This window comes from Onychostruthus taczanowskii, unplaced genomic scaffold, assembly GCF_017590055.1.
Source record: "Onychostruthus taczanowskii isolate IOZ18803 unplaced genomic scaffold, ASM1759005v1 scaffold14, whole genome shotgun sequence".
In the NCBI taxonomy this organism is placed as follows: Eukaryota; Metazoa; Chordata; class Aves; order Passeriformes; family Passeridae; genus Onychostruthus; species Onychostruthus taczanowskii.
The window spans coordinates 414603-442487 of NW_024498573.1; the positions used below are offsets into that span (position 1 = coordinate 414603).

Sequence of the window (27885 nt, forward strand, 5' to 3'; positions counted from 1 at the left end):
GTGCTGCTTCTCAGCTGCATTCAGCTCCCTCCAAAGCTGATCCAGCCCAAGGCAGAGCCTGGTGCTGCCTGCTGGGAGAGGGTGGCCCTGGCAGGTGGCAGCTGTGTGACAAGGCAAGGAGCATGATGGTCAGCTGAGCTGGATGGCTGGGGTCTCATCATTGTTTATTCCCTCCTGCCTGCTGCCTCAGGATGCTTTTATTCCATTTCACACCCACAGCCAGGTGACCCTCTCGCCCAGCTCACCCCCTCCTCCCCTTGCCATCTGTTCCCAACAGGCAAAACCTGAAATAAGAAAGTGAAAGTAAACATGCTTTCATGCAAAAGGTTTTAATGGTGCCACAGCAGCTCCCAGAGGCTGGTGTCTCACACGGTGGGTGCCAAAGCTTTCCTGAGCCCCATTTTCCCCAGTGCACCCCCCAGTGCTTGCAGTGCATAAGGGGCTGTAATCCATTTGGCCCCAATTAATTTAATTATCTACAGGCTACAGAGCTAAGCATTAGTGCTATAAACTTAGATGAATAAACTTCTGAAAACTTAAAATGTCTTTAAACCATTGCTTTTTTTTTTTTTTTTTTTACAGAAATACAAAATAAATAGCTTGAGGATTAATACAAAACAGTAAACTAATATCTTCTTGTTTATTGACTTTTCTCCCAAATAGTACCTTAAATTGAAAAAGCCTTTTTAAAAAATGAACTTCACTTCATGGAAAAAATACTCAGCATCCCTGGATTTTTACAAGTGTCTCTGAACAATAAACTAAACATATTTTATTTATTCCTCCTACCCATCACCAACTAAGCAAATGTTATGCATCCTACTGTTTCTAAGATATATATATATATGTAAAAATAGTAATTTATGATTTCTAAGTGATGGTGACCTGGCTGTGACATTTCACTGGAGCATTCCCTGGGCTGGATGCAGAAAGTAGACAATGGCACTCCCTGCTGGGTCGTGGAAAGGATTAGGGGACTTTTGTTGACCCCTTCTGCCTGTAGGATCTATTCTGGCTGTAACTTTGGTGTAGATAGATCTTTTCCCCCTCAGCACCCTCCCCAACCTGCCCCTGGGGTCCCTGCTCCCCAGGCAGCCTCGGATCTGATGGATCCCGCTGGGAACACGCACAAAGGGATCAGCCAGAGGAGCCCCCGTGGGCACTTTGGGGTTCTGAACACTGATTTCATGGATATTTGGAAGTGTTGCTTTTCAAATGGAACGGGTACTGAAGTTTATAACAAAAAACCTGAAAAGCCTTGAGCTGTGATTACGCTTCAAACACGCTGCTTCACAAATTAACTGCAGTGGCTGTTGGGCAGTGAATAAACCTCCTAAGAATGATAAATGTGTGATTTTACTGTCCCAGGCTGCTCTGGTGCTTCCAGCTTAAACCTTTTAGAGCCAGTGTTTGCATTCTTAGTTCTTGGAGAGAGGGGCTGAGGGACTGAGTGCAAATCCTGTTCATTTCTGGGTGTGCTGGGCTGTGTGGCTGTGTCCCAGCGACAGAGCCAGCTGCCTTCTGCTCCAGCTTTGAGAGGATGGCAGGCTCAGCACAGAGCCAGCTGCCTTCTGCTCCAGCTTTGAGAGGATGGCAGGCTCAGCACAGAGCCAGCACTCTGTCTCTCCCCCCTGAGGCATTCAGCTGTCTCTGGGGTGGCTTCGCTCAGTTGGACTCACCCTCATTTTTGATTTTTGCAGCCACTGCCACCTTTTACAGCTGGGCACAGAGCTTGCTTTCAGCTTGCCGGGGTGTTTCTGCAGGAGCTGCAGTACTGACAGAGGGCACAGAGTGACAACAGATCTGTGCCTTGGAGGCTGCCGTGCCACTGAAAATCCCGCAGGCAGACCCAGCTTTCCTGCTCCACAAACAGGAAATCTGGAAGAGGGAAGCTCCAGGGGCTGTGGCGTAGTGAATTGTTTTATCCATTCCCTCTGTGTAGTTTTAGGAAAAAATGTCCTCCTCTGAGGAGTCTGCATTGACAGTGGAGTTCCTTCCCCGGGTTTGTGCGCAGGGAACCGAGGATGGGATTTCAGGGCAGCTTTGGAGGGAGCACAGCTCCTCCTGTCAGGAGAGGGCGGCCGTGCCTGCAGCTGGGCTGGGAGCTGTGAGGGATAAACCAGCAGAGGAAACTGAGCATGAAACCCCAAATCTGCTGTGCAGAGGTTTGGCGGAGAGCAGGCACAGCTGTGAGCTCTGCTGGCTGCCCTGGGGTTCAAGGAGAACGCTTGGACTGGGATGAGCTGGAAGCCAGAGCTGGGGCTGCTGGGGCAGAGCGGGGTCTGGGCATGGTGAGCTCTGAGTTCTGCTCTCTCTTACACAGACAGTGTTTCATGCATCTGAAACCCATGAATCCCACTGAAGATATTTACAGCAGCCACGTCTGAGTGGGCGGGCGGTGGAGGGGCTGGAAGGAGCTCATGGGCAGGAGGTAGCTGACAGGTGACAGAGGAGAACAAGCAATGAGGAGAAGGGAGATTCAGTGCCCTCGCTGCAGAGCCTGCGTGACTGCAGTGATGGCAAAGCCCCTTCCACTGGCTCTTTGCCTTCCAAATCACCTTTTAGGCTTCTGTGTTAAAATTCCCGGGCTAAAACCAATGAGAAAAGCAAGCAAGCAACCAGCCTAACAAAAAATCTGAGTGACCCTCTCCCCTCAAAGGCAGCATGAACCACCAGCCAGGAGCTGACTGATTCTGATTTATGGTTTCTTTATCCTGAGGCAGGCAGGTAATGAGCCGGTGTTAGATCTCTGCGGGCTTTCCTGCAGCCCTGGGGAGATCAAAGCGAGCGACACTCCTTCCGATACCTGCACGCTTTGCTCCCCTGCCGCTGCGGGACCCGGGGAGGGTGGGTTCTGTGGAGCCCCGCTCGGGCAGCCCGGGGCTCTGCGGGTCCCGCAGAGGTGCCCGCAGCTCCCGCAAGCCCCGCAGCTCCCGAGGTGCGGGCGGGCAGGAGAGCGGCCCCTGCCCGGGGGCGCTGGGGAGGATGCGGGGCTGGAGCGGAGCAGGAGCGGGGGGAAGGCAGGCGCGGGTGAGCCGCTCAGTTTGCCGAGATGCTGCTGTAGCTCTTCTTGATGGGGAAGGTCAGCTGCCCCGAGAGGTCCAGCGACAGCGCCTTGGGGTGCAGCGCCCGGCGCGGGTGCAGGGGGCTGGAGCCCAGGCGCGGCGAGTACAGCAGCAGCAGCTCGGGGCCCAGGCGGGGCTCGGGCAGGAGCCCCTCGGGGCCGGGCTCGGTCCTGCTGCGGGGCAGCCTCGGCGAGGGCTGCAGGCTGTGCCGCTTGGGCGGCGGCGGGCTGTGGTTCTGGAACCTCACCGTCTTCACTTGCTGCAGCGAGAAGGGGGCCAGAGTCAGGCGGGGGCTGCAGAGCCTGCCCGCGCCCCCTGCCCCTGCGGAGCCCCGGGGATGTGCTGGGGGGCCGGGTCCCGCGGGGCAGCGTGCGGGCAGAGCCGCCCAGGGCGATGCGCGGCCGGTGGCAGGGGCAGAGAGCCCGGGGAGCTGCGCAGCAGGGCTGGCAGCTCGGGGAGAGCGGGCTGGGAGCCGGAGGCACCAGGAGATCCTGCCCTCGCAGGGCCGCGGGCTCTCAGCTGATGCTGAGCTGCCTGGGAGCTCTGAGGTTGGCTGGGCTCCTGGGGGCATGTGGAACGATTTGGGCACGCCTTTGGGTGCTGTGGGAAAGGGAAGCTGTCACAAGGGCAATTTTCAGAATGATTTTACCTTTATGAAATTTCTCTCTGGCTGCCAAAAAGGAAAGAAATTCCCATTCCCATTCCAAATGGCTCAGCCCAAGTGACATGAGGGAGACGGGGGAGTTCTGCAAAGCTCTGCCTGACACCAGTTCTGTGGCATTGGCTCCCAAACTCACAGATTCTTGCCCAATTTATGACCTCAGAAAAGTATCGAGATTTGCTTGTGACTGAGCTTGGTGACAGGGACAGAGCCCTGCAGCGCCCTGCCTTTCCCCAGGGCTTAATCGGATCAGCTGCGTCGGCAGCACCAATACCCGATTTCCTAAAGCATGTGTCAGTCCCAGCGATTTCTGTGGGAAGAAATTGCTGAGGATGGAGCAAAGCCCGGGGGGGTTTGGCCCTGACGCCGCTGGTGCCGGGGGATGCTCTGGGGCTCGGGCGGGTTCTGGCCGTACCTTTTCGGCGCTGTTGCGGGAGGTTTCTGGTTTCACCAGGATGGACGGCGGGGCTGATGCCGGCGGCTTCGGAGCTGCCTCGCTCTTCGCCGAGGGGTCTTTGGCGTCCAGGATCACCGAGCTGCACACGGACGGGCTTCGGCTCTCCCCTGCCCGGACCAGCAGCGCCGGTGCAGCCTCATAGGAGGAGTTGGGCCTCGCTGTCTCGTCCACGGCAGCTCCGGGGGGGACCGAGCTGACGTGCGGGTAAAGCTGGAAGTGCTGAGGTCGCCCCGCAGCCGAGGGACGCCTGAGGGAGCCGGTGATCTGCACGGGGGTCCCTGCCTGTCCTGGCCTCTGCAGGGATCCGTCTGGGGAGCGAGGACCACGGAAAGGCATTTGGTCAGGAATCCAAAATGCGCAGTTACAGCGCAGTTACAGCCCCGCGCCAGCAGCCCCGCTCACAGCACTCTGTGTGTGGGGCTGCAGCTCCCAGGGGTCACCCTGCGCCCACCCCTGGGCACCGGGACCCCTTTCGGTGTGAAAGCACTGACAGGGACCCCTGCCAGGGCACTGCCGCCCCCAGGAGCTGCTCCGCTAGCCAGGGCTGGGAACACACACTGGGCTCCCCAAATACTCTTGGGAGTGCATTACAAAACCGCGTGTCTGGGATGAAGATAAACCTTGCGGCCTCCTTGTAAAGAATACAACCGCCGAGCTCTGCGCAAAGCTTTGCAAGGGATTTTTCCACCCTGAGTCACACCCCTTGGAATTCCCGGAGCGGCCAGAGCCGGGCCGAGCGGGGCTGAGGGACCATTAACCATTAACGCGGGTGTGCTTTTTGGGAACGCGTCCTGCCCCCTCCCAGGCCCCAGCACTCACTCCTCCTGGCGCTGCCGCGGCCGCGGCGCAGCGGGGCCGGTGCCGGCCGGGCCGGGGCGGGCACGGGCACGGGCAGCAGCAGCGGCCGCAGCGCCCGGCTCTGCCGCGGGCCGCCCTCGGACACGCTCCCCTGCGAGGACAGCGAGGAGGTCGACAGCGTCCATGAGGTGTACAGGGCAGGCATCTTCGAGTCGGAGAGACTGGATTTCCTGTTGGAAAAGAAGGGCGAGGGCTGCCGGGTGCCATCCCACCTGGACGGGGACCCCTGGCCCTGGCCAGTTCTGGGGGGTCTCTTGTCAGTACTGGGGGGATGCCTTGCCCTGGGTTCTCTGTGGAAGCAAGAGCACCCCAAGTTCTACGTGTTACCCCCTTCCCTCTCCCCGTTTTGGTTTCATGTAAGAAGTCCCAGACCTGAAGAGGGGAGCGACGTAGTTGCTGGGGAAGAGGCCGACCCTGCCGGTGACGAGGGACATGCCCCGCAGCCACCCGTCCTGCTCCTTGCCGAAGACACGGACCCCTTCTCCCCTCTGCAGCTCCAGCTCGTCTGGTCCGTGAGCCGCGTAGGAGTGGAGAGCCACGCACCTGGGGAGAGAGGGCATGAGGGGAGGCAGAACTGCCCCGGGCGGGGCGGCTGCAGCATCCCGGAGCCCCGCGGTGTGACCCTGCAGGGGAGGATGCTGCTGGCCCTGCCTGGAGCATCCCGGAGCCCCATGGATTGACCCTGCAGGGGGAGGATGCTGCTGGCCCTGCCTGGAGCATCCCGGAGCCCCATGGATTGACCCTGCAGGGGGAGGATGCTGCTGGCTGTGCCTGGAGCATCCCGGAGCTCTGAGGTGTGACCCTGCAGGGGGGGAATGCTGCTGGCTGTGCCTGGAGCATCCCGGGGCTCTGCAGTGTGACCCTGCAGGGGGGGAATGCTGCTGACCCTGCCTGGAGCATCCCGGAGCTCTGAGGTGTGACCCTGCAGGGGGGGATGCTGCTGACCCTGCCTGCAGCCTCCTCAGCCAGTGCTGCACCGAGCATTTGGGTGCTGCCGTTTGTGGAGAGACCTCGCAGCAGGAAACAGCCTGGCACCTCAGGCCAAAGGGGACGTGGATAAAAGGAGAGCCAGCAGGAATGGGGAACAAAGCACCCCAGGAAATGGTTTCTGTCCCAGAAGTGCCAGCCCAGGGTGACAAATGCTGGGGGGAGGGAGCTGCTGCTCTGCACCTCACACAGCGAGTGCCCCACCAGAAACACGGATCAGGGCCTGACAAGTACCTGTCCTAAGGCAAAGCTCCTGAAAGAGCACAGTTATGGTGCTCAAGACAGCACCAGGCAATTCTGCCCTTGCAGCCAGAGGCCTTGGATCTGCTTGCCTGGAGCATCACCAGGAGGTGTTGGAAGAGCAGGGAAGAACACCACTCTTGCCCTGCCTTCCTTCCTCTCTCCCTGGCTCCCTGCCTCCTCCTCCTTGACTGGAACACAAGGACAGGAGTCCCAGCCTCTGGAGGCCATGGAGAATGGACAGAGCAGGAGGTAGGAGGAGGTACATGACTCCACTCCAAGACAGTGAGGAAATCAGACTAGAAATTGGTCTGAAATCCCCCCATGACCTCTCTTTTGTGATTCTGGGATTGGGACCGAGGGCTGAAGCTTTGTTCTTCTCTCTGACCCACACATGAGCACACAGCAAAACAGCAGCAAAAGAAAATGGTGTATTTCAAAAAACTTTTCCCTATCTGTTCCTTAAAGACCTTGAATTTGTCTCCAGTGTAACACATTTAATTGCACTGTTGTTTTTTCCAAGGGGAATGTGATCTGCTCTAAGAATCAATGAGTTACAGCCCAACACCCCAAGTATCAGGTGTTATTTACCAAACAAACAACAGACAGGGTGTCTGGATAGTCAGGGCTGCCCCAGACCTCTCAGAAGGGTTTCTCTCTCTCCTGTTCAGCACAGGCATCTGGAGGTTTGCCCTGCTGGGCTGGTGTGTGAGGGGCTCCCTGGGCCTGGCCCAGCCCAGCGGGGCTCGGGGTGTTCCTGCAGCTGCTCAGGAGCCACCTCGAGGGGAGGCTCTGCAGGTGCTGCTCTGACACTGCACCTGGGCAAACCAGGCAGCTGCTGGCTGCTCCCACACCGCCCTTCTGCAAATTGTTTTAAGGTCTTGGGAGTTCTCTTGTCCTTTGGGTTATTTGTGTGCTGGAGTCTTGGCTGGCTGATGATGGTGTGTGTGGGTCCCAGCACAGAGCTGAGCTGTGGGTGCTGCTCTGGGCACCAGGGGTGCTGAGTGAACAGTGTTGTTATTTTAGATGCTTTACTGAAGTGCCAGGGCGGTGAATCTCACCTTCATGTAATCATCATAGAGCACTACCTGCAAATTTTAACTCTGTGAAAGTTTTCAGAAATTGGATTGTTCAAAACACCAGTGGCCATGAAGGTTTCAGGATAAATAACTAGGGGCACTTAAGGAGTAATTAGTTTCTTTACGCTTAAATGAAATTAAAATGTATTATCGACAAAGAGGCAGAACTGTTTCTCCACAGAGACTGCAGGGAGGCAGAAAGACACACTCAGCTGTGGTGGCAGGTCTCTGCCAGCCCTGGCTAAGACCAGCCAGGCACATTCCTGCTTGGATCTGCACTGGGATCCGAGCTGTGCCCTGCTGTCTGCTCCTCCTGCCTGGCAGCAGCCAGCTGTGCCCCAAAAACCACACCCGTGCCCCAAAGCGTCCCAGTTTCCTTACAGGTAAGCTGGCCCGTGGTGCTGCAGGTGGGGAAGGGTCACGATGGCTGCCGGGGGCCCCAGGGGTCCTGCTGAGGGGTAGTAAGAGGTGCTGACCTGTGGGAGAAAGGAAGCAAAGAAAACAAATTATTAATCTGGTTATCAGCTCCTTTCAGCCACTGGAGGAGCAGCTAACACTTGACTGGCTTCACCCACCCTCCAAAAAACCACCGGAGACCTTTCAGGAAATGGAAGAGTCTGGAAAATTTGACTTAGAGGAAGACCAGGCAGCAAGAGGAAGACTCAGAATCACAGAGTCATTTAGGCTGGAAAAGACCTCCAGGATCATCGAGGCCCTGTGAGCGACCCCCACCTGGTCCTTCCCCACTGTACTGGCACCTGCAGAGTGGCACCAGCCACCACAGTGTCCCCTCCGGGCTCTCACAGGGGTCCCTGGGGCTCCAGCCCCGTTTCTGAGGTCACTGTGCCTTCAGCTGTGCCGGCTGTGGGTGGCTCCTTGTCCCCCCCCCGAGGCCACGAGCAGCTCTCCTCTCCCAGCTGGGCTGGTGATGATGATGATGATGATGATGATGCTGTCCCCCCGAGGGGGTCTCTGAGGTGAGGCCTGGGCCCTTGGGTGTCCTGTGCCGGGGTCTGCTGAGCATCCAGCCACGACCCCCGACCCAGGGCCCGCCTGGGGCTGTTTCTGTTCTCCTTCCGAGGTTGGTTTTGCGTCCCTCGTGCTTGCTGGGCTCTGCAGGGTCCCAGCTACCAGAGGTGCGGGTCTGCGCCACCTGGGCACACTCTGACGTGTCCCTCTGCCTCTGCCCTGCAGCCTTGCAGCGGCGCTGGCAGCACTGCAGCCCTGGGCGGGGGAGATGGAGCACGGCGTGCTGCGCCGGGCGTGCGGAGAGCGCGGCGGGGGAGGCAGCAGCAGGCAGCAGCAGGCAGCAGCAGGCAGCAGCAGGCAGCTGCGCTGGGCGTGCGGAGAGCGCGGCGGGGAGGCAGCAGCAGGCAGCAGCAGGCAGCAGCAGGCAGCAGCAGGCAGCCCGGCATCCTGGGGACCCCTTCCTCCTGCCGGGCTGTCCCCTGTGCCGGGCTGTCCCCTCTCTCGGGCTGTCCCTTCTCTCGGGCTGTCCCTTCAGCCGGGCTGTCCCTTGTGCCGGGCTGTCCCTTTTCTCGGGCTGTCCCTTTTCCCGGGCTGTCCCTTGTGCCGGGCTGTCCCTTCTCTCGGGCTGTCCCTTCTCTCGGGCTGTCCTTCCTGCCGGGCTGTCCCTTTTCTCGGGTGTCCCTTTTCCCGGGCTGTCCCTTCTCTCGGGCTGTCCCTTCTCTCCGGCTGTCCCTTCTCTCGGGCTGTCCCTTCTCTCGGGCTGTCCCTTTTCCCGGGCTGTCCCTTGTGCCGGTCTGTCCCTTGTGCCGGGCTGTCCCTTCTCTCGGGCTGTCCCTTTTCCCGGGCTGTCCTTCCTGCCGGGCTGTCCCTTTTCTCAGGTGTCCCTTTTCCCGGGCTGTCCCTTCTCTCGGGCTGTCCCTTCTCTCGGGCTGTCCCTTTCTGTCCCTTTTCCCGGGCTGTCCCTCTTCTCGGGCTGTCCCTTTTCCCGGGCTGTCCCTTCCCTCGGGCTGTCCCTTCTCTCGGTCTGTCCCTTCTCTCGGGCTGTCCTTCCTGCCGGGCTGTCCCCTGTGCCGGGCTGTCCCCTCTCTCGGGCTGTCCCTTCTCTCGGGCTGTCCCTTCAGCCGGGCTGTCCCTTGTGCCGGGCTGTCCCTTTTCTCGGGCTGTCCCTTTTCCCGGGCTGTCCCTTTTCTCGGGTGTCCCTTTTCCCGGGCTGTCCCTTCTCTCGGGCTGTCCCTTTTCTCGGGCTGTCCTTCCTGCCGGGCTGTCCCTTTTCTCGGGTGTCCCTTTTCCCGGGCTGTCCCTTCTCTCGGGCTGTCCCTTCTCTCGGGCTGTCCCTTTTCCCGGGCTGTCCCTCCTGCAGCACGGTGTGACTCCCCGGGCTGAGCAGCTGCCAGCAGCGCTCCCTCCGGTGCGGAGCCAGCCCTGCCCGCGCCGAGAGGGGACACGGAGCGCTGGCCGTGCCGTGCCCGGGCCGGGGCAGCAGCGGGGGGACAGCGCTGCCAGCGCGGCGGGGAGCGCAGGGCAGCGGAACGCCGCCGCGCTTGGATGCGGCTGGCAGCCGCGCTCTCCAGCACCGGCCACAGCATCTTTAATGATGCAAGCCGGGGCTTTAATCTCATGTTCGTTTCAAATCTAATTCCTAGTGGTCATGTCTGTAATGCGCTGCTGGAGCACTGGCTTGGCAAGGACCTAGGGAAACAGAAAAGTGACTCACCCGCTCTGGTGCTCTCCAGTAAATTAAATTAATTAAAACACCCCAGTAATTCCAGCTTCTGTCTCGGACCTGGAGTAGCAGGTCAGCTTCAAACCTTCTCTGCATTCCTCGTTTTCTAGTCCAGGCAGGATTGGACCAGGTGCTCATAAAGTTGACTGGAAATTATAATTCTGTTTTATTAATTACCATAATGCTTGAAATTTGGATATTTGGAGCTTCTTTTTTTCTGCATTGGAACAAAATGACAGCCTTTTGCTGTTTTTCCTGATGGAAGTGTGTTGAAATGTCCCCTTCTGGGGGGCAAGCTCCATGGTTTTCACCTCTGTGTTCCCCTGTGCCTGGGAGCAGCCATCATTTAGAGCATCCTCAAAGCTGCCTTTGCATTTGCAACACGCAGAGGGGAAAAAAGATTGGGAGAAACATTTTCGAGTCACGTACAACTGATTTCAGCACTCTTGCTGATCTCCCACGAGTACCTTGCAAGTCCTTGTAAGACTTACTTCCTTACTTCCCTGCCTCTCCCTCTCTGGCTCCATCTCCCTTTCTGGCGTGTCACCGATGTGACCCCGGCTCTGCTGACACAGGCAGGTCCCTGCTGGGAGTGTCCCTGTGCCAGGGACGCCCTGCCCGTCCCACGGCGGAGCTCTGGGCACCGCGCCCGCCCGGCTCCCATCATTTATGGCTCGGGGGTGCTGGGACAGCAGCTCCCTTCCCCTGTGCAGGGCACAGCAGCAGCTCCGGGTCGGTCCGGCCAGGACTGCCAGCGCGGGGGATCAGCTGGGTTGTGCTGGGAAGAGATTCCAGCGGCGCAGAGGGAGGGCGTGGGTGCCCCGCTGCCCTCGCCCCACAGCCGCTTGCACAAGAGGCACATGCACAGACACGGCCGCCGCAGCCCCGCGGACTGGTTCTGGCTCCAGCCGAGCCCGAGGGGAAGCGGGAGCCGGAGGAGGAGGCTGGGGCAGCGCTGGGAATTCCCTTTTATGGGCCAGATGAGTCGGCCCTGCCGCCGGTGCGGGAACGGCAGGCGGGCAGGAGGCGCGGGGGGAGCCCCGCAGCCCCCGGCACAGCCCCCCGCCCCGGCTCGGCCAGGGCTGCTGCTGTCCGGGGTGCAGCCCCTGCTCCCGCGGCTCCCTGCCACCCTGGCAGTGCCCAGCCGGGCTTGGAAGGGATCCCAGCCCTGCAGCTCGGCCTCTGCAGCCCAAAGCCAGAGGTGGAGAAGGAAAGCTGCATCCTGTGCAGCCCCAGAAACGGCACAGGTGCCCCTGCGAACCTCGGGCAGCAGCGCTGCTGATGGGAAAAAAGCGATTTCCAACCCTTCTAAGGCCCAGCCATGACATGTCCCCTCTCTCGTTTCTGCTCTTGGCAGGGCTTCACACCAAGAATTTTGGGAAAGACCCTTTTGGGGGCGAGAGAGAGAGGATACAGTTCCAGTTGAATTGTGGAACTCCTGTAGGGTTTGATTCCCCTCTGTAACCCGGGGTATCACATCCCAGCTCTCTGCAGGCTGGTGCCCAGGACACAGTGCCTGCTGGGTGCTCCTGCCTGGACACGGACTGCCAGGGGCTGCGTGACTGCTCTGAAAAGGAGCAAAGCGGAGCAACCTGCACTATGAAAGAGGTCCTATCAATGCAAAAGCCCCTTTCCCTCCCATATCAGATATCTGTGAAGATTCCCTGCTCAGATCTCCGGTCAGAGTGGGCAGAAGGAACGAGACTCTTCTGCCTGGAGGGGAAGGACCGGCCCCGGGCTCCGCGTGCCCCAGGACCACCCCGGGCTGGGGCTGAGCCCTTACCTGGAGCGGGGCGCTGCAGGGCGGCTCGGCTCTCTCGCTGCTCTGGGTGGGCACGCTGGGGTTGCTGGAGCTGATGAGCACGGGGGAGCTGATGTGCAGCGCGGGGCGCTCGGCGGGGGCGTGCACCATGCGGTTCAGGGTGTTGAGCGCCGTGGTGATGGAGAACTGCCGCAGGCTCTTCCGCCGCGCCTCGGGCGCCTTGGCGAACGCGGCCGGCTCCGCAGCCTTGGCCTTGGAGCGCAGGGACGAGCCCTTGGGCGGCGGGGACCAGCGGCCTTTGGCCTGCAGGAGCTGCTGGACCGCGGGGCTGGGCTGCAAGAGACAACGGGAGCACGGGGGGGTCAGAAGTTACCCCCGCACAGCCCTCCTCTGCTGCTGCCCTCTCCCTCCGGCAGCAGGGGTCGGGTGGCGTTACCTTTACCGGGTTGTCTTTAAAATCTTGGGGCTCTGTCATTTCTCTCATCCTGTGTCAGTGACAAGCTCTGGGTGTAAAATTTCCGATTCAAAGATGACAGCGAAATTAAAATTGGTTTTTAAAACTTGTGCTAAGACAAGGGGTTACTGAGGATGAGCGCTCCCCCTGACACTCTCCTTGTCCAGAGCTTTGGCTGGCAGAGGTGCCAGCAGAGCTGTACTTGATAACTTTAACTCTGGATTAGAAGGGATGTTTGGACTCATCGCCCTTTCCCCATCTGTGCTGGCACACGTGGAGCATCTTGCAGCTGAGGGTATGGCACGGGCTCAGAGAGGCCCCCACTGCATTCCCAGCAGGATTACATCCACCCAGTTCCAGCTCTGTCAGCCTGAACATTCATGGCTTGATGCTGCTTCCACTGAAAAACCCCTGGCTTGCCAAGGACAGGGTTGATGAGGCAGGCCCTGGTTTTGCATACGGGCAGTGTTCACACAGAACTTCTTGGAAACTGCTGATCAGGGTGTTAGTAGCAAAGGGCATGTGGTGACAGCGTTTTTCACCACGATGGGTGCCAGAGGAATTAATCATGATTTACTGCTGACATTAATGAATTGCAAAACCTGAGATTCTCACCCACTCGTGGGAGGCAATGTGCTCGATGCCTGGGATGGACAGGGAGACCATGGCAGGAGAGGTACAGGTGGCTCCCAGATGTTGGCATTTTACAACAGGGGCAGTTTTCTCATTTTCCCTCTCCAAAATAATGCTTAAAGCCCTCAGTGTGCATGTAGGTACACACATGCCACGGCCATCCTGTCATTTCTCTGTGTGTGCAAACTGGAAATGTTTTTCTGCCTATCTAAATCCCAGGAGACACGATGAAGTGGGGCACAAACTGCATGTCAGAGCCAGGAGAGCCTCGTGTCTCCCACAGTAGCCCTGCCTTTGCCTTCTCTAGAATTAATTTCTAATTCCTTGGTGGCTGTCTGTGTCCCTTAACTAACTTGTGTCTCTCAATGCCAGACTTGAATAAGCCATTACTGAAGCTAAAATAATTTCATTAAATGAAAAGTCATTTAAAAATATATATTAGCCCTTCAAATAAGTTGTTTTGCTTGTGTCCTCCTATAAACAGCCACAAAGCAGAGCTTGCTGTAATTATGGGCACTACAAGCATTAATTTTATTTCTAGGAACAGGTGCCGGTGCCATGTACACCCTGCATCTCAAGCTAAGCTGCACGGATTAACGTCTGGACCAGGGCTGGCAGCGTTCTGCCAGCGAGGGGGTGGCTGGAAGGTCTCTGGGGCCGTCCTGGGCAGAGCTGGCACCGCCCGGGTCCCCGCGTCCCTCTGTCTTGCCCGGGTCCCCCGCGTCCCTCTGTCCCTCTGTCCCTCTGTCCCTCTGTCCCCCTGCGTGCCGCGGCGGGGTCCGAGGGGCTGGGGGCTCCTCCGGCGGCCGAGGGGAGCTGCCGAGGGGCTGGGGGCCGTGCTGCGGGGGTACCTTGGGCAAGGTGGGGGTGTCCCGGCTCTCCGCCTTGTCCCGGCCCCGCAGCTCCAGGCTGTAGAGAGGGCGAGGCAGCGGCAGCTGCTTGATGACCTGCACGGAGCTGGCCGGGAGAACGCCGCTGGCGCCGTCCAGCTCGCCCAGGTACCAGTTCTCGTCCAGCTGCCGCAGCAGCACGATGGTGTCGCCCTTGTTGAAGCGCAGCTCGCCGGGGCCGTGCCCGCGGTACGTGTACAGCGCCCTGGCCCGCGGCACCTGCGGGGACGAGAAACAGCCCCTGCAGCTCGGCTGACACACAGCTCCCCAAAAACACTCCTAATTCAGGGGAAAAAACATGCGCAGGTCTGAGGCTTAAGCGTGCATTTATTAGCCCCTGCAGCTCGGCTGACACACAGCTCCCCAAAAACACTCCTAATTCAGGGGAAAAAACATGCGCAGGTCTGAGGCTTAAGCGTGCATTTATTAGCCCCTGCAGCTCGGCTGACACACAGCTCCCCAAAAACACTCCTAATTCAGGGGAAAAAACATGCGCAGGTCTGAGGCTTAAGCGTGCATTTATTAGGATTAACTACCCACATCCTTCCTTGATGGGTTTTGCTAATGAAGACGAGCTCCCAAATACTTATGCTAAGTTTGTATCAAGATGAAAAGCAGGCTGGACTTGTTTAAGAATATTAAGAAACAGTTAAGGCCTTCAACTAGTCTTCCCATGGGATCTTATTGCTATAAGGGCTCCTCCAACACAATATCTATTTTAATGGCCCAGGTATTTCTAGTTCAGAGGGACTGGAGGTCGCAGCCATCACCCAGCTGAGCTGGTGGCTGTCACCTGCCAGGAGAACACAGCAGAGCAAGGTGAGTGCAGGTTCTGTGCTCCCGTGGCCCCATCCCTGCTGTAACACGTGTGACTGTGGTTTAATCCAGCCTTTTCCTGCGTGCTGGGAAGGGCTGGGCTCATGTTACCATTGCTGCAGTGTAATGTGACACAGAAGAGACATGGCAAACCCAGAAGAGATGCAGGCACCTTGTGATCTTGACTCTGAGCCAGGTGAAATGGCCAGGTTGCCCTAAGAGAGCTGCTGTGCTGAGCCCTGCTGTCCCTGAGCTCTGCCTGGGGCTCTGCTGTGCCTGCAGTGAGGGCCCTGGGCAGGCTGCAGCCCCTCCTTGGGGATAACCCAAATGCTGAGCTGCATTCTGGCCTGTCCTCAGGGATAACCCAAATGCTGAGCTAATTCTGCCCTCTCCTCAGGGATAACCCAAATGCTGAGCCCCATTCTGCCCTCTCCTCAGGGATAACACAAATGCTGAGCCCCATTCTGCCCTCTCCTCAGGGATAACCCAAATGCTGAGCCCCAGTCTGCCCTCTCAGGGATAACCCAAATGCTGAGCCTCAGTCTGCCCTCTCAGGGATAACACAAATGCTGATATCCCTTCTGCCCTGTCCTCAGAGGATAACCCAAATGCTGAGCTAATTCTGCCCTCTCAGGGATAACCCAGATGCTGAGCCCCATTCTGCCCTCTCAGGGATAACCCAAATGCTGAGCCCCATTCTGCCCTCTCCTCAGGGATAACCCAAATGCTGAGCCCCATTCTGCCCTCTCCTCAGGGATAACCCAAATGCTGAGCCCCATTCTGCCCTCTCCTCAGGGATAACCCAGCTGCTGAGCCCTATTCTCCCCTCTCAGGGATAACCCAAATGCTGAGCCCCATTCTGCCCTCTCCTCAGGGATAACCCAAATGCTGAGCCCCATTCTGCCCTCTCCTCAGGGATAACCCAAATGCTGAGCTCCTTCTGCCCTCTCAGGGATAACCCAAATGCTGAGCCCCATTCTGCCCTCTCCTCAGGGATAACCCAAATGCTGAGCTCCTTCTGCCTTCTCAGAGACAACCCAGGTGCTGAGCCCCAGTCTGCCCTCTCCTCAGGGATAACCCAAATGCTGAGCCCCATTCTGCCCTCTCAGCTGCCCCACTGAGCTCCTTGCTGGCCAGCTGGGCAGCTGGGGCTGTCCCTAGCTCTGGAGCCTTGGCCAGCTTTAGGCTGACGTGCCAGTGCCCAGGGACAAGGGGCTGCTCCGCTGCTCCTGCCGGGGCTCTGCGGCTCTGGAATGTCCTTCTCCTGTCTCCAGAGGCTGCCAGGTGCTGTGGCATGGTGAAGACAGTGCCCTGCAGCTTCTCCAAGCCACAGTCACCCCCTCCCACCCATCCCACAGCAGACTCCAGTGACACATTCCAGACTTCCTGCCTTTTCCTGTGCATTTCCCCAAATCCTGCTGTGTCTGTGGCCAGGGCTCAGGCAGGGCTCCTGCAGAGCTCCCTCTCTCTCAGCCCCTTTTCAGAGCTCAGGAGGTAGAAGCAAGAATCTCAACGTTAGTTTCTAGAAGTGTGGGAAAGATCGAATTTCCCACGGCAATAGTTACAGTTTTGGAAAGAGGGCATCTTCCAGCATCCCCAAACCCTGATGCCTGGTAGGGAAAAGGAACCAAGATGAGAAAAATCTCATGTTCTGCTTTTACTTCAAAGTCTTTGAAATGGGAAGCAATTAGTTGAATGTTTAGTTCTAATTAAGTCATTCTCTCTCTTAATTTGTGCTCAGAGTAAACAGATGTGCTTGGCTCAGTGACACTGACAGCACATTGCTGGGAGAAAGGACAGGGGCAAGGGAGGCTTGGCCAGTGCTGCTCTCACCAGAAAACCAGGATCACATCCGTGGGGGCAAACACACACCTGGACAGGTGAGCTTGCCACGAGGAGAACAGGCTGGGGACAGCAGCTCTCCTTCAGAGCCACGCTGGCACCACTGGCACGAGGAGCACAGGGCTGGCACCGCCTCAGGAGCAGCCAGAACACAAATGGGACCTTCACAAAGGGTGAGCAGGGCTTGGGAAGGAGGAGCAGCAACGTCTGGGAGGTGAGGGAATGGCAGGATTCAGCAGAACATTAAAGGCAGCATGAACGAGTTATGGAAATGCATTAAAAAGAAGAGAAACTCCGAAATGAAATGCATGCCTGGTGCTGACCGGGAACGGGGAGCAAGCAACAGAGTGCTGGGAGTCTGGAATATTCTTTCTTCAGCAGGGCAGGCTGGGATAAACACCCAAAATCCAGGGGGACAGGAGTGTGTGGGGGCAGCTCTGGCTGAGCACAGCCCTCCACTCGCATGCACACAAACACCCAAAGCCCAGGGGGACAGGAGTGATTGTGGGGGCAGCTCTGGCTGAGCACAGCCCTCCACTCGCATGCACGGAGGGTTGGATGAACGGGCTCCTTCTTCCTCTGACCACACTCACAACCTTCAGCTCTTCCCCTCCTCTTTAACCCTTTCCTCACACCTTTCTGCCCTTTCAAATCTCCCAACCCAAGTCAGCTTTTTCCAAAGTCTGTAGGTTCTGGTAATTTCAATTTTTTTTTAAAATAAATTCAGACACTGAGCCAAAAATATCCCACCTATTTCCCAACTTCATTTGGGACGCAAACTAAGCCTTTACCTACCCACAGGCAGCAACTGAAGTGCCCTGTCACAAAATAAAGCTGCAAGCTGGGGATTTCAGAAGGACACACATAGTCATGCGTGTAAAACACACGTTTTTTACCGTGTTTGTAGGGTGTAGGAAAGAACACCTGACCCCTGCAGTGCCAGGCACGGTGCTGGAGCTGGGGTGGGCCAGGGGAGCCCCCGAGGTGGGCACCAGGCCAGCACCTCCCTGCTGTGGCTGCAGCTCCGAGCTGCTCTCAGCCAGGGCTGCTTTCTGCCCGCTCCCGGCTGCCCCAGATCCTCTGCGAGGGATCTGTTTTGCTTTATTTAAAGTAGGTTAATTGCAAAGGCAGAAACTGGGGTGCTAATTAACCTGTGATAAAGACAAGGAGTGCCGGGGGTGGCTGAGGGCAGAGGGAGAGGCGGTCCCGGCCAGAGTGTGGCCCTGGCAGGGGGAGCAGGACCTGCTCTGCTCTGCTGGAGCCTCTCCTGCCAGCATGTCTGGGGGAGATGCTTTTCTCTCCTTGGCCACTCTGCCAGCAGGGATGGTCATGGCAGATGCACTTCAACTCCTTGTCCCCATTCTCAGCGGATCTGAGGCCAATAAGGGAGAAAAGATTTTATTTTTTTCACTATTTTTGGCATTTGGCATCGGTTGCGCTGGGCAGCCATCCAATGCCTTTGAGTCTCCCTCTGCACAAAACAAAGATTAAAAATACGTATATGAGTGTGAGGAAGCAAGTGGGGCATCTCTTCCTGGCAGAGAAGTGCACGCTGTGGTTGTCTGAAAGGAGCTGAAATGACTCCTCACAGCTGGCAGGGGGGCCCATGAACGACCCCTGCCCTGGGCAAGGGAATCTACAAAAAGGAGAAGGAGCAGCAGCGAGTGCCACTGGCTGGGGAGGGACCACCGGCAGCAAAGCCAGGAGCACAGGAAGGGGAGAGGCTGCTGCTGGGAGCTGGAGTGCCCACACCTTGTCCTTTGGCACCAGCCCAGGGAGCAGGGCTGCCAACAGCAGCCAGGGGAGGCCGAGGCCAGGAACGGGTCTGGGCTGGAGCCACCCAGCCCCGAGCCCCGCCACGCACAGCTCGGTGTCACACGGCTGGTGACACCGGTGGCACCCTCCTGAGCCCCCGTGCTCGTCCTCACCAGCAGGGCCAGCAGAGGGACGGGGATGGACCTGGGAGAGCAGCAGGGGACCTTTGGGACAGCTCCTCAGTCTGGCTGGCCAGGGCTGCTTCCTCCTGATTCCGGGACCCTTGGGACAGCTCCTCTGGCTGGCCAGGGCTGCTTCCTCCTGATTCTCTGCCGCTGACCTCGGGGCTGTCCCCCAGAGCCCAGCAGGACAGCGGGGATGCTGCTGGCAGATGGGTCAGGAGTGGCCTCAGACCGGCTTGCACCGGTGTTTGCCCAGCTGTGACTTTCCTGACCCGGGCAGGAATGCCCTGGAGCAGCTTCCCCCTGTGCCCGTCCTGCTGAATGCCTCTGCAGTGAACCCCAAGGGACCGGTGCCAGTCTGGGGGTCACAGGAGCTGCCCCACAGGGGGGGTGTCTCGGACCTGTGCAGGACACAGGGCAGCCCCGGGCACTGGGGATGCCTCCCCTGAGGCAGGCAGTGACTCCAGCACAGACCTGAGGGCACAGCCCTGCTCTGCTGAGCTGTGAGTGGCACTGAGCCCTGGAGCTGGCTGTTACCCACCACTGACACCGAAGGACACACTGCCTTTTCATGGAGATGATCAATAACATCTCCATCCACTCTGACTCCTGAGAGCTGCCTCCAACATCCTGACACGACTGCCCATGTCTCCATGGCATGAATGAGCCCCATCACCTGCTTGTGTGCTCAGCTAGCACAGTTCAGGGCTCTGCAGGATCCAGGTGGATGAAAAGAGCTATTTGAATGTAAATTAATTGCCATTACAATTCTGTTTTTCTGCATTTCGGCAGAGGAGATAACTTCAGCCTTGTCACAGAGAACAAAACCTTCAAAAGTGAACTTGTCATTTCAATCTCTTCACGTAATTATATTCTGAGGATTCAGACAGTTGGGTGGTTTCTGCATTATTTCTTCCCCGAGGAGGATTGTTCCTGCCTTCCAAGCACACGTAGACTCTGTGCAGCAGGGAGAACAGAGCCAGTCCCTCCTGCTCACGTCAGCCCTGGAGCTGCCCCGTTCCCTCGGGGCCTGCCCAGAGGGGAGGCCAGCGCTGGCCACGGCTGCTGCTGGTGGCCACCGGCTCCTGAGCCAGCTGGCCACCACGGGGACATGCTGGGGATGGGAACTGAACGGACTGAGCTGCTTTTGTGCTGCTCCGTCTGCACGGCTGCAGAGGGGCTGGGAGCACCCAGCCCCCGTGCCCACTCACAGCCCTGGGGCACCACGGCACCCAGGCTCCTGGCACTTCTGGCCTGGCTTTGGAATGCAAAGGCGGCGTGGAGAATGGGGGAAATGATTACAGCAAACCCAGAGCAGCTTCTCTGAAGGAGAGGATGAGAGCTGCCGAGGCAGCCAGCCCCGGGAACGCCTGGCCCCGAGGTGGCCATGCCCTGAGCTGGGGATGCCCCGAGCTGGGGATGCCCTGAGCTGGGGAGGCCCCGAGCTGGGGATGCCCTGAGCTGGTGATGCCCTGAGCTGGCGATGCCCCGAGCTGGCAATGCCCTGAGCTGGCAATGCCCCGAGCTGGCGGTGCCCTGAGCTGGGGATGCCCCGAGGTGGGGATGCCCCGAGCTGGGGATGCCCCGAGCTGGGGATGCCCTGAGCTGGCAATGCCCTGAGCTGGCAATGCCCCAAGCTGGTGATGCCCTGAGCTGGGGATGCCCCGAGCTCGTGATGCCCCGAGCCGGCGATGCCCCGAGGTGGGGATGCCCTGAGCTGGGGATGCCCCGAGCTGGGGATGCCCCACGGCTGCCAGGGGGACGCTGCTGCTTCCCTTTGCCTGGGGGAACCACGGGGGACACCCGGGTGGGCAGGAGGAGCACCCAGGGCGGGCACAGGGAGAGCAGGGACGGGGCTGGGAGAGGACAGAGAGGACGCGGCCGGGGCTCCCGGCGGGCTGGGGCTGCCCAGTGGGCACGAAAGCCTGTCCGGCTCCTGGCTGGCTGCTGCGGCATCAGAGGAGCCCTGCTGCCGTCGGCAGGCCCGGGCAGCGCTGGGCTGTGTGTCATGGCTCTAAGCTGCACGGAAAACAGAGCGTGTCAGCCCCCGGCGTGCCCGGTCATGATGCTCTGCCTCAGCAGCACGGTTCTCACAAGAGGCTGTTTACTGTGCAGGGAGGAACCGGCATCCTGCTCCCTCCCGCTGCTCCCCGGCCCTCCCTGTGCTGGAAAGGGAGTGCTGCTGTGGCTCCTCACCAGCGCTGCCAGCCCTGGGCAACCTCTGCCAGTGGGCACCGGGCCTGGCACTGCAGGCTGAGACCTGGCAGCAGGGAGAGCTGTCCCGGCCCTCGGGACGCTGCTGCCCCAGCCCTGCACCCTGCAGAGCTCCACGGCACGCTGCCTCCTGCCCACCCTTCCCTCGGCAGGGAAAACCACAAAGTCAGGCCAGTGCCAGCCCATGGACCCCGGGACAGTGGCCAGAGAGCAGCAGGGTGTGAGGGGGGGCACTCAGGGGCACTCAGGGGCACTCAGGGGGCACTCAGGGGGCATGCAGGGGCACTCAGGGGCACTCAGGGGCACTGAGGGGGCACTCAGGGGCACTGAGGGGGCGCTCAGGGGCGCTCAGGGGCACTCAGGGGGCACTCAGGGAGCACTCAGGAGCACTCAGGGGGCACTCAGGGGCACTCAGGGGCACTCAGGGCCATTCAGGGGACATGCAGGAGGCACTCAGGGGCACTCAGGGACATTCAGGGGGCACTCAGGGGCATTCAGGGCCACTCAGGGGCACTCAGGGGCACTCAGGGCCATTCAGGGGACATGCAGGAGGCACTCAGGGGCACTCAGGGGCATTCAGGGGGTGCTCAGGGGCACTCAGGGGCACTCAGGGGCACTCAGACTTTGGGGCTCCCGGCTGACCCCGGCTCTGCGCAGGTGAGCTAGCAGAGGAGCCCTGCTGTGCTATTCCTGACTCGCCATCTGAGCCTGACTCATTGCCTTGGAAACAAATTAAAACACTTTTATGTGTTTGCAGCTCGGTTTACCTAATTTTGTAAAACCAGGGAAACTGGCTCCTGCTGCTGGCCGTGGAGGTCTTTGGGTTTCCTCAGCAGAGGTGGTACCAGGGGTGCCCTGTGCTGGCTCTGCTGCTCACACAGCTCTCAGGGGCTGCGTCACCCACCAGCCCACGCCGACCTCACTCCCTTTGAAGAAGGCAAAAGTGCTAAAACTGCATGCAGAGGGAGAAAACACACCGATGCCTGGCACAGGGTGCCAGCAGCACTGTGGGAGCAGCTCCTCGTTCTGCTGGAGCGAGACAAGCCCAGATGGGACACGGCAATGGAGGAGATGGGGACAAATCCTTCCTCCAGAAAGGCCGTACCACCACTCAGAATTCTGTAGCCACATGAAGCATCTCCGTGTCCTGCTGAGGGGCTCTGTGACCCCCACCCACCCCAGCAGCTGCGAGGATGCTCTGGGGGAAAGGAGCCAGCACCAGCCCGGGCCGGGGCAGCACCCACGGGTGGGTGACATCCCCAGAGCGCTCGGCCAGCCCGAGGGATGGGACACACCTTGTGGGGTCACTGCTGGGACTACACAGGAACTGCTGGGGCCTTTGGGAGGGTGGGAAGGGGGTTGGCTCAGTGAGGAGGCCAGGAAACTCGCTTGCCTCTGCCAGGTGCAAACATGGAGCTTGCTTTGAGCAAGACTCCGAGAAGCTCCAGCAATCCAAGTCCTGTCTGTCAAAGGCAGAAAGGAGTTGGAGATGATTCTGGAGGAGAAGAAAATACCAAGACGCAGGCACTATCTATAGACGTCCGTGTGAAGGTGGGACGTTGGAGTGCAGAGTATTTTTATCCCAATAGAGGTGTTATCTGTCTATCTCCCATGAAATGCTGGAAGGGGGTGTTGAGCACTCAGTTCATGCAAAGAGAAAATAGCCCAAGTCACAGTTAAATCTGCGTGGTCCGTGCTTTCCTAAGGCAAGCTGTCACACTCGGAACTTTTTTCCTCTGGCTCACTGTCCCATGCTGCCATGACACAGCCCAGCAGCCGGGCTCGGCGCCTGGACGGGGTCTGGCCGGGTGCAGGGGTCACCCTGCCCCCCGAAGGGCCGAGGGAGGCTCCTGCACAGCTCAGCACTCACGCTCTGCTCGCTCACCAGCTCACGCTGGGGCTGGGCCAGGCCAGGAGGAGCTCCAGCACAAGCTGTACCCACACCTGGCACATGCCAGGGGCGGCTCCGAGGAGTTCAAAGGCTCCAGCGTGGCTCATTTGCACATACACCTCCCAGCAAGGCCCTTTATTCTTAAATTCCAGACGGTTTATTATGCGGAGATGCTGAAAATCCGAGGTCCTCCCTGCAATGGGGCTCAGGATCTGCGGGCCTGGCCGAGGTGTGGGGGGCAGCTGTGGGCAGAGCAGGGGCTGGGGGCTCGGCGTGGCCGCGGCACACACGGACGGCTCCACGTGCACAAAGCCAGCACGTGCCCACACCACGCTAGCTCGTAGGAAGTGGATTCAAAAGGGATTTAAATGCCAGCAAATAAATCGCTTGGGATGGGCTGTAATTAGAAAATTCCCTGGTTTTTAACAACTGGCTCTGGGAAATTCCTGACCGCAAAGCAGCGCTGTGTTTGTGCTAAGCCAGCAGCTCCGTGGGGGCCTGCTCCCTCCTCCTGCTCCGAAGGAGACCAGCTCTTGGCTGGCTGGGTGATGAGGGATTGATTTGATTTTTTGCCTCCATGGATGCTCATGAGCACGAAGAGCAAAGAGCTGGCAAGGAAGCGTCTCTGCTGAGAGAGAAACTTTGATCAAACTTGTGATGTTCTCAGCTCCAGGGAGTGAGGGGAGTTTATTCATAGAACAGCCTTGGCAAAACCAAAGGCTGGCCCCTGTCCTGGCTGGGTGGTGGCTCTGGCTGCAGAGCTGTGACAGGCACGTCAGGGGTGTTCTCTTTGTGGCACGAGGTGGTGGAGAGCAGGGGGTGATCAGCAGCCTGGGGCAGTCTGGTTTTGGGGGGCCGTGACCTTCTGCTGCAGCAGGCACTGCAGTTCTGAGTAGCCAGGGGAGAGCAGTGGTGGGGTGAGCAGCAGGGCAGGGCAGCTGCTCTCACCGTGGTTCCTGACAAAAACAACCTGCTCTGAGCTTCACAAGCACCTGGAGGTCTCTGCTTACCCAGGTTCCTTCAGGTGACCCTGGAACTCAAGCACCATGGGGTAGGGTGATGACAAGTCACCCTCATCACTGTCTCATCTTGCACTGCACTTTCAAATGTGTCCCTGCTGTGCTGGGTGACGTGCTGCTGTCACCGAGTGCCAGCTCAGGGGAGGCTCCAAATCCATCAACACCCCACTGGAGTAGCCAAAGTAATGTAATGTATTTAAAACCACTAAAACCAAAACGTGACTAATACGTTGCATTCTTCACCTTGCAGCAGAGGATTCCAAAGTGTTTTATAATTAAGTAACTAATTAAGTCTAAGAGTGTTTCAGTGTAATGTGCTTTATATCCCTTCCCAGAGAGGCACAGGAGCTCAGAGGGCTGTCCCAGTGCCAGGGAGCCAGCCACAGCTCCCTCAGTGCTCACTGGCTCTGCTGATTTCCAGGAGTTTGGTCTTAAGTTGGTCCTAAAAGCTTTTGGGAGCTTTGCATGGATGGATGTTGCTTTTATATGCCAGCAGCAAGTTCCTACATGTCCTGAGAACCAGTTAAAGAAACATGAAATGAGTGAGAGAGAAGAAAGCCAGACGAGCGTACTTGTGCTCTTTTATCCAGGGCCAGGAGAGTCCAGTTGGAAAATCTACAACCTTCTCCTTGTCAGCTGGAGTGCTGCCAGGGATGGCAGTGCCTGAAAGCTGTCCCTGTTGGACGGCTCGTCCCTTGCACCATGGTTTGTCCCCCAGCAGCTCCTGCAGCTCCCCGGGGGCTGGGGGGGTCCCAGCAGGGCTCTGTGGAGGGAGCCCTGGCAGCCCAAGGACCTGCTGCACCCTGCCCTGGCCCTGTGCTGCAGGCAGGAGAGTGCCCTGGGCTGGGCAGTGTCACCCACCCTGCCCTGGTGCTGTGCCAGGCAGTGCTCTGGGCTGGGCAGTGTCACCCACCCTGCCCTGGTGCTGTGCCAGGCAGTGCTCTGGGCTGGGCAGTGTCACCCACCCTGCCCTGGTGCTGTGCCCCTCTGTGCTGTGCCAGGCAGTGCTCTGGGCTGGGCAGTGTCACCCACCCTGCCCTGGTCCCGTGCCCCTCTGTGCTGTGCCAGGCAGTGCCCTGGGCTGGGCAGTGTCACCCACCCTGCCCTGGCTGTGCTGTGCCAGGCAGTGCTCTGGGCTGGGCAGTGTCACCCACCCTGCCCTGGTCCTGTGCCCTCTGTGCTGTGCCAGGCAGTGCTCTGGGCTGGGCAGTGTCACCCACCCTGCCCCTCTGTGCTGTGCCAGGCAGTGCCCTGGGCTGGGCAGTGTCACCCACCCTGCCCCTCTGTGCTGTGCCAGGCAGTGCCCTGGGCTGGGCAGTGTCACCCACCCTGCCCCTCTGTGCTGTGCCCCTCTGTGCTGTGCCAGGCAGTGCTCTGGGCTGGGCAGTGTCACCCACCCTGCCCCTCTGTGCTGTGCCAGGCAGTGCTCTGGGCTGGGCAGTGTCACCCACCCTGCCCTGGTCCCGAGCCCCTCTGTGCTGTGCCAGGCAGTGCCCTGGGCTGGGCAGTGTCACCCACCCTGCCCTGGCTGTGCTGTGCCAGGCAGTGCTCTGGGCTGGGCAGTGTCACCCACCCTGCCCTGGTCCTGTGCCCTCTGTGCTGTGCCAGGCAGTGCTCTGGGCTGGGCAGTGTCACCCACCCTGCCCCTCTGTGCTGTGCCAGGCAGTGCCCTGGGCTGGGCAGTGTCACCCACCCTGCCCCTCTGTGCTGTGCCAGGCAGTGCTCCGGGAAGGGGACACGGTACCTCAGGCCCAGGCTGGCACAGGGGAACACCAGGGAGAGGAGCTCCCGAGGGGTGCCCGGTGTTGGTGTGTGACCCATCCAGATCCCCATCAGCACCACAGAGATTCCCTGGGTGCCCATGCCAGCTCACACCCACAGCACACAGCCACGGCTGCGTGGCTCCAGCGCGGGGCACAGCACCTCTGCAGCTCTGAGCAGGCTCTGGGGCTCCGCAGCCCCTTCAGCCAAGCTTTTGAGTGTCACTAAGAGGCTTTAGAGGCATTGTACGGAGCAGTTCAGGTGAGAGAAATGGAAATCCAGGAATATAATGTGGTAAAGGTGAAGCCACAAGCCTCTACCCTAAATTCCAACTAAGCCAAGCTCTTTTAACAGATCTAATATCCTGTCCTCATTACTCAAGAAAAGCGTTTGTATTGTTAAAGAAAATGATGGAACTAACTTAGAATTTTAAAATTAGCCTAGTAAATCATCCCTAGGTACAGTCATAAGTGAGTCAAATTTAACATCCTTAACTAGTGAACTTCCAAGAACTTTGGACAGAACAACAGCAGCTGCATTGGGCACCCCCCCTTCTTTTCCAGTGCAGAGAAACTGAGGTGCAGCTATGGAAATACCTTCTCCACCACTAGCAGTTACAGCTCTGCAATTACTGACTTAATTGCTATCAGTCAAAAGCAGTGTACTGCCTGAAAGTCCAAGCACCTGAAATGCCCTCAAAAGCCAGAAGCATCTGAAATCTGAGAAAAGAGCTGCTGGGAAGTTTTTGTAAGAAGGGCAGGCTGGCTTTGTCTCAGCCTGGAAGTCAATTTCTGCTGTAGTGAGCTTGAAACAGTCAAATACCACATTGAAAGAGCAGCCAAATTTGCACACAAAACACTCAGTCCCACTTCAAGCACTCTGCAGTGCTGCTAACAGAGGAGGTTCCTGGCTCTGGGCACACGGCAGGAACCTTTCTAAGCTCATGGGCAGAAGAAAGAACGAAGAACATCCTTACCCCCTCCATGTGGATCCGGGGATTCGTTGCCAGCCGGTGCTGGTGCAGCTGCAGCCCCCTGGGGACCCTCCTGATGGAGGCGGGGGAGGACAGGAGCCCCGACCTCTGGACCGAGCCAAACCTGGTGACGTTTTGTCCGCACCTGACTCCATCCAGGAGGCGAATGAGGAGCAGGTTGGAGGGCAGCTGCTCAATGCTGCCCAGGACCAGGGTCCTGCACTCGGGGCACCGCAGCTCCTTCTGGGATTTCAGGATCCTCTGCAGGCAGGGCTTGCAGAACGTGTGCTGGCACGGCAGCACCTTTGCTGTGGCGTCGAGCTTTTCAAAGCACACGGGACACTCCAACAGGTCAAGGAGAGCCAAGTCATCCATCTTCAGTGCAGAGCCCCTTCAGGAGCGGGCCCGGGGCCATCCACACCCCACATCCACCGGAGCCGCCCGAGATGCCCTCCTGCGAGAAGCAGAGCCTGGCTGAGGCAGCAATGCTGCACGGAGGGCGAGGAGCAGGGAGCAGGGCTGCGCTGCCGGAGCGCGGAGCGCAGCCACCTACATCCAGAGCTGCGCTCCCAGCCAATCGCACCCGCAGCCGGCTCCGAATGAGTCACTCCTGACTCAGCTGGAGCTCCGGCTGAGCTCCGGCTGAGCCCCGGAGCCGCGGTGCTGCTGGCCGGCCAGAGGGTCCCGGAGCGGGGCCGGGCAGGGAGCGGAGCGGGCGCTGCCCCGAGCCGAGCGCAGGGCGGGCACGGCACGGGAGAATTCACAGCTCAGGAGATAAGAGCGCCCGATAAACATCAGCCCCGACCGGCTGGTGCTGCGCACACCCCTCGCACACCCACCGCCGCCCCCGCCGCGGGGAGCGCGCCTGGCTCGGCTCGGCTCGGCTCGGCTCGGCTCGGCTCGGCTCGGCTCGGCTCGGCTCGGCTCGGCTCGGCTCTGTAGAGTCCTTCAAACGCCACCGCTCGCCGGGGCTAGGTGGCGGTGCCGCGGCTGGCTCCGCAGTGCCATCCTCGCCCGGTTTGGCCGCCCCGGCTCGCTGAATCAAGCCCAGCGATTATTCCTCCCACAGCCCGGAGCCGCCCGACCTGTTCGGCTCCCGGCGGGGCCGCGCCGGGCGCTCGGCTCAAGCCCGGGCCTGCAGCGGCCCCGCGGCTCAGGGGCGGCCCGGGCACCGGGGCTGGCACGGGGCTGCTGCGGGAGCCGACCCGGCTTCCTGCGCTCCTGCCTCGCCTTCCGGGGATGCTCACCTTGGACCGGGGTGCAGGGGGACCGGGACAGCGCCAGCCTCCGGGCTGACCCTCTGCGCACCCCCGGCTGCAGCAGCTCCAGCGCTCCCAGCTCCGCGCTGAGCGTGGCCAGCCCCTGCTCCGTGTGCCAGCCCAGCCCAGTGAGACCTGAGCCCAGCACAGCCAGAGGGGCCCGAGGGGCCCCTTCCTGCCCCGCGAGGCACTGGCTTCGGCGAGGGAGGCCAGGGACCATCCCGGTACCTGCAATTTGCATTCCCTTTATCAGCTGAATTCCTGTCTCGGGTCTGCCTGTCCGCACATACTGATGGATTGCCTGAGGAGGGCAGGAGGGGCAGTTAAGGCCCAAGACCATTTTTCTTACAAACCTTGCCGTGTTTCAGCCCTGTGTTTTCAACATAGGAGTGCTA

The 27885-nt window shown here is 59.3% G+C and overlaps 1 protein-coding gene across 1 annotated transcript; it reads right to left on the minus strand.

Moving 5' to 3' along the window:
* Positions 1-3016: 3016 nt before the first annotated feature.
* Positions 3017-26606, minus strand: SH3RF2 (SH3 domain containing ring finger 2). The gene is made up of 8 exons (XM_041397493.1): positions 26235-26606; positions 13740-13997; positions 11823-12134; positions 7729-7823; positions 5414-5584; positions 5003-5211; positions 4142-4491; positions 3017-3324 (listed from the first exon to the last, which is right to left on the minus strand). The coding sequence occupies exons 1-8, from the start codon at positions 26604-26606 to the stop codon at positions 3040-3042; spliced, it is 2052 nt and encodes a 683-aa protein (XP_041253427.1). The 3' UTR covers positions 3017-3039.
* Positions 26607-27885: the final 1279 nt, after the last annotated feature.

Bases quoted from the DNA above. Each gene is read 5' to 3' on its own strand.
- SH3RF2 (XM_041397493.1), bottom strand. From the start codon at position 26,606: ATGGATGACTTGGCTCTCCTTGACCTGTTGGAGTGTCCCGTGTGCTTT. The intron at 13,998-26,234 runs GTAAGGATGTTC...TCGTCCCCGCAG, and splicing joins CCCGGATCCACATGGAGGGG to GTGCCGCGGGCCAGGGCGCT. The intron at 4,492-5,002 runs GTGAGTGCTGGG...CTCGCTCCCCAG, and splicing joins CCGCGGCAGCGCCAGGAGGA to ACGGATCCCTGCAGAGGCCA.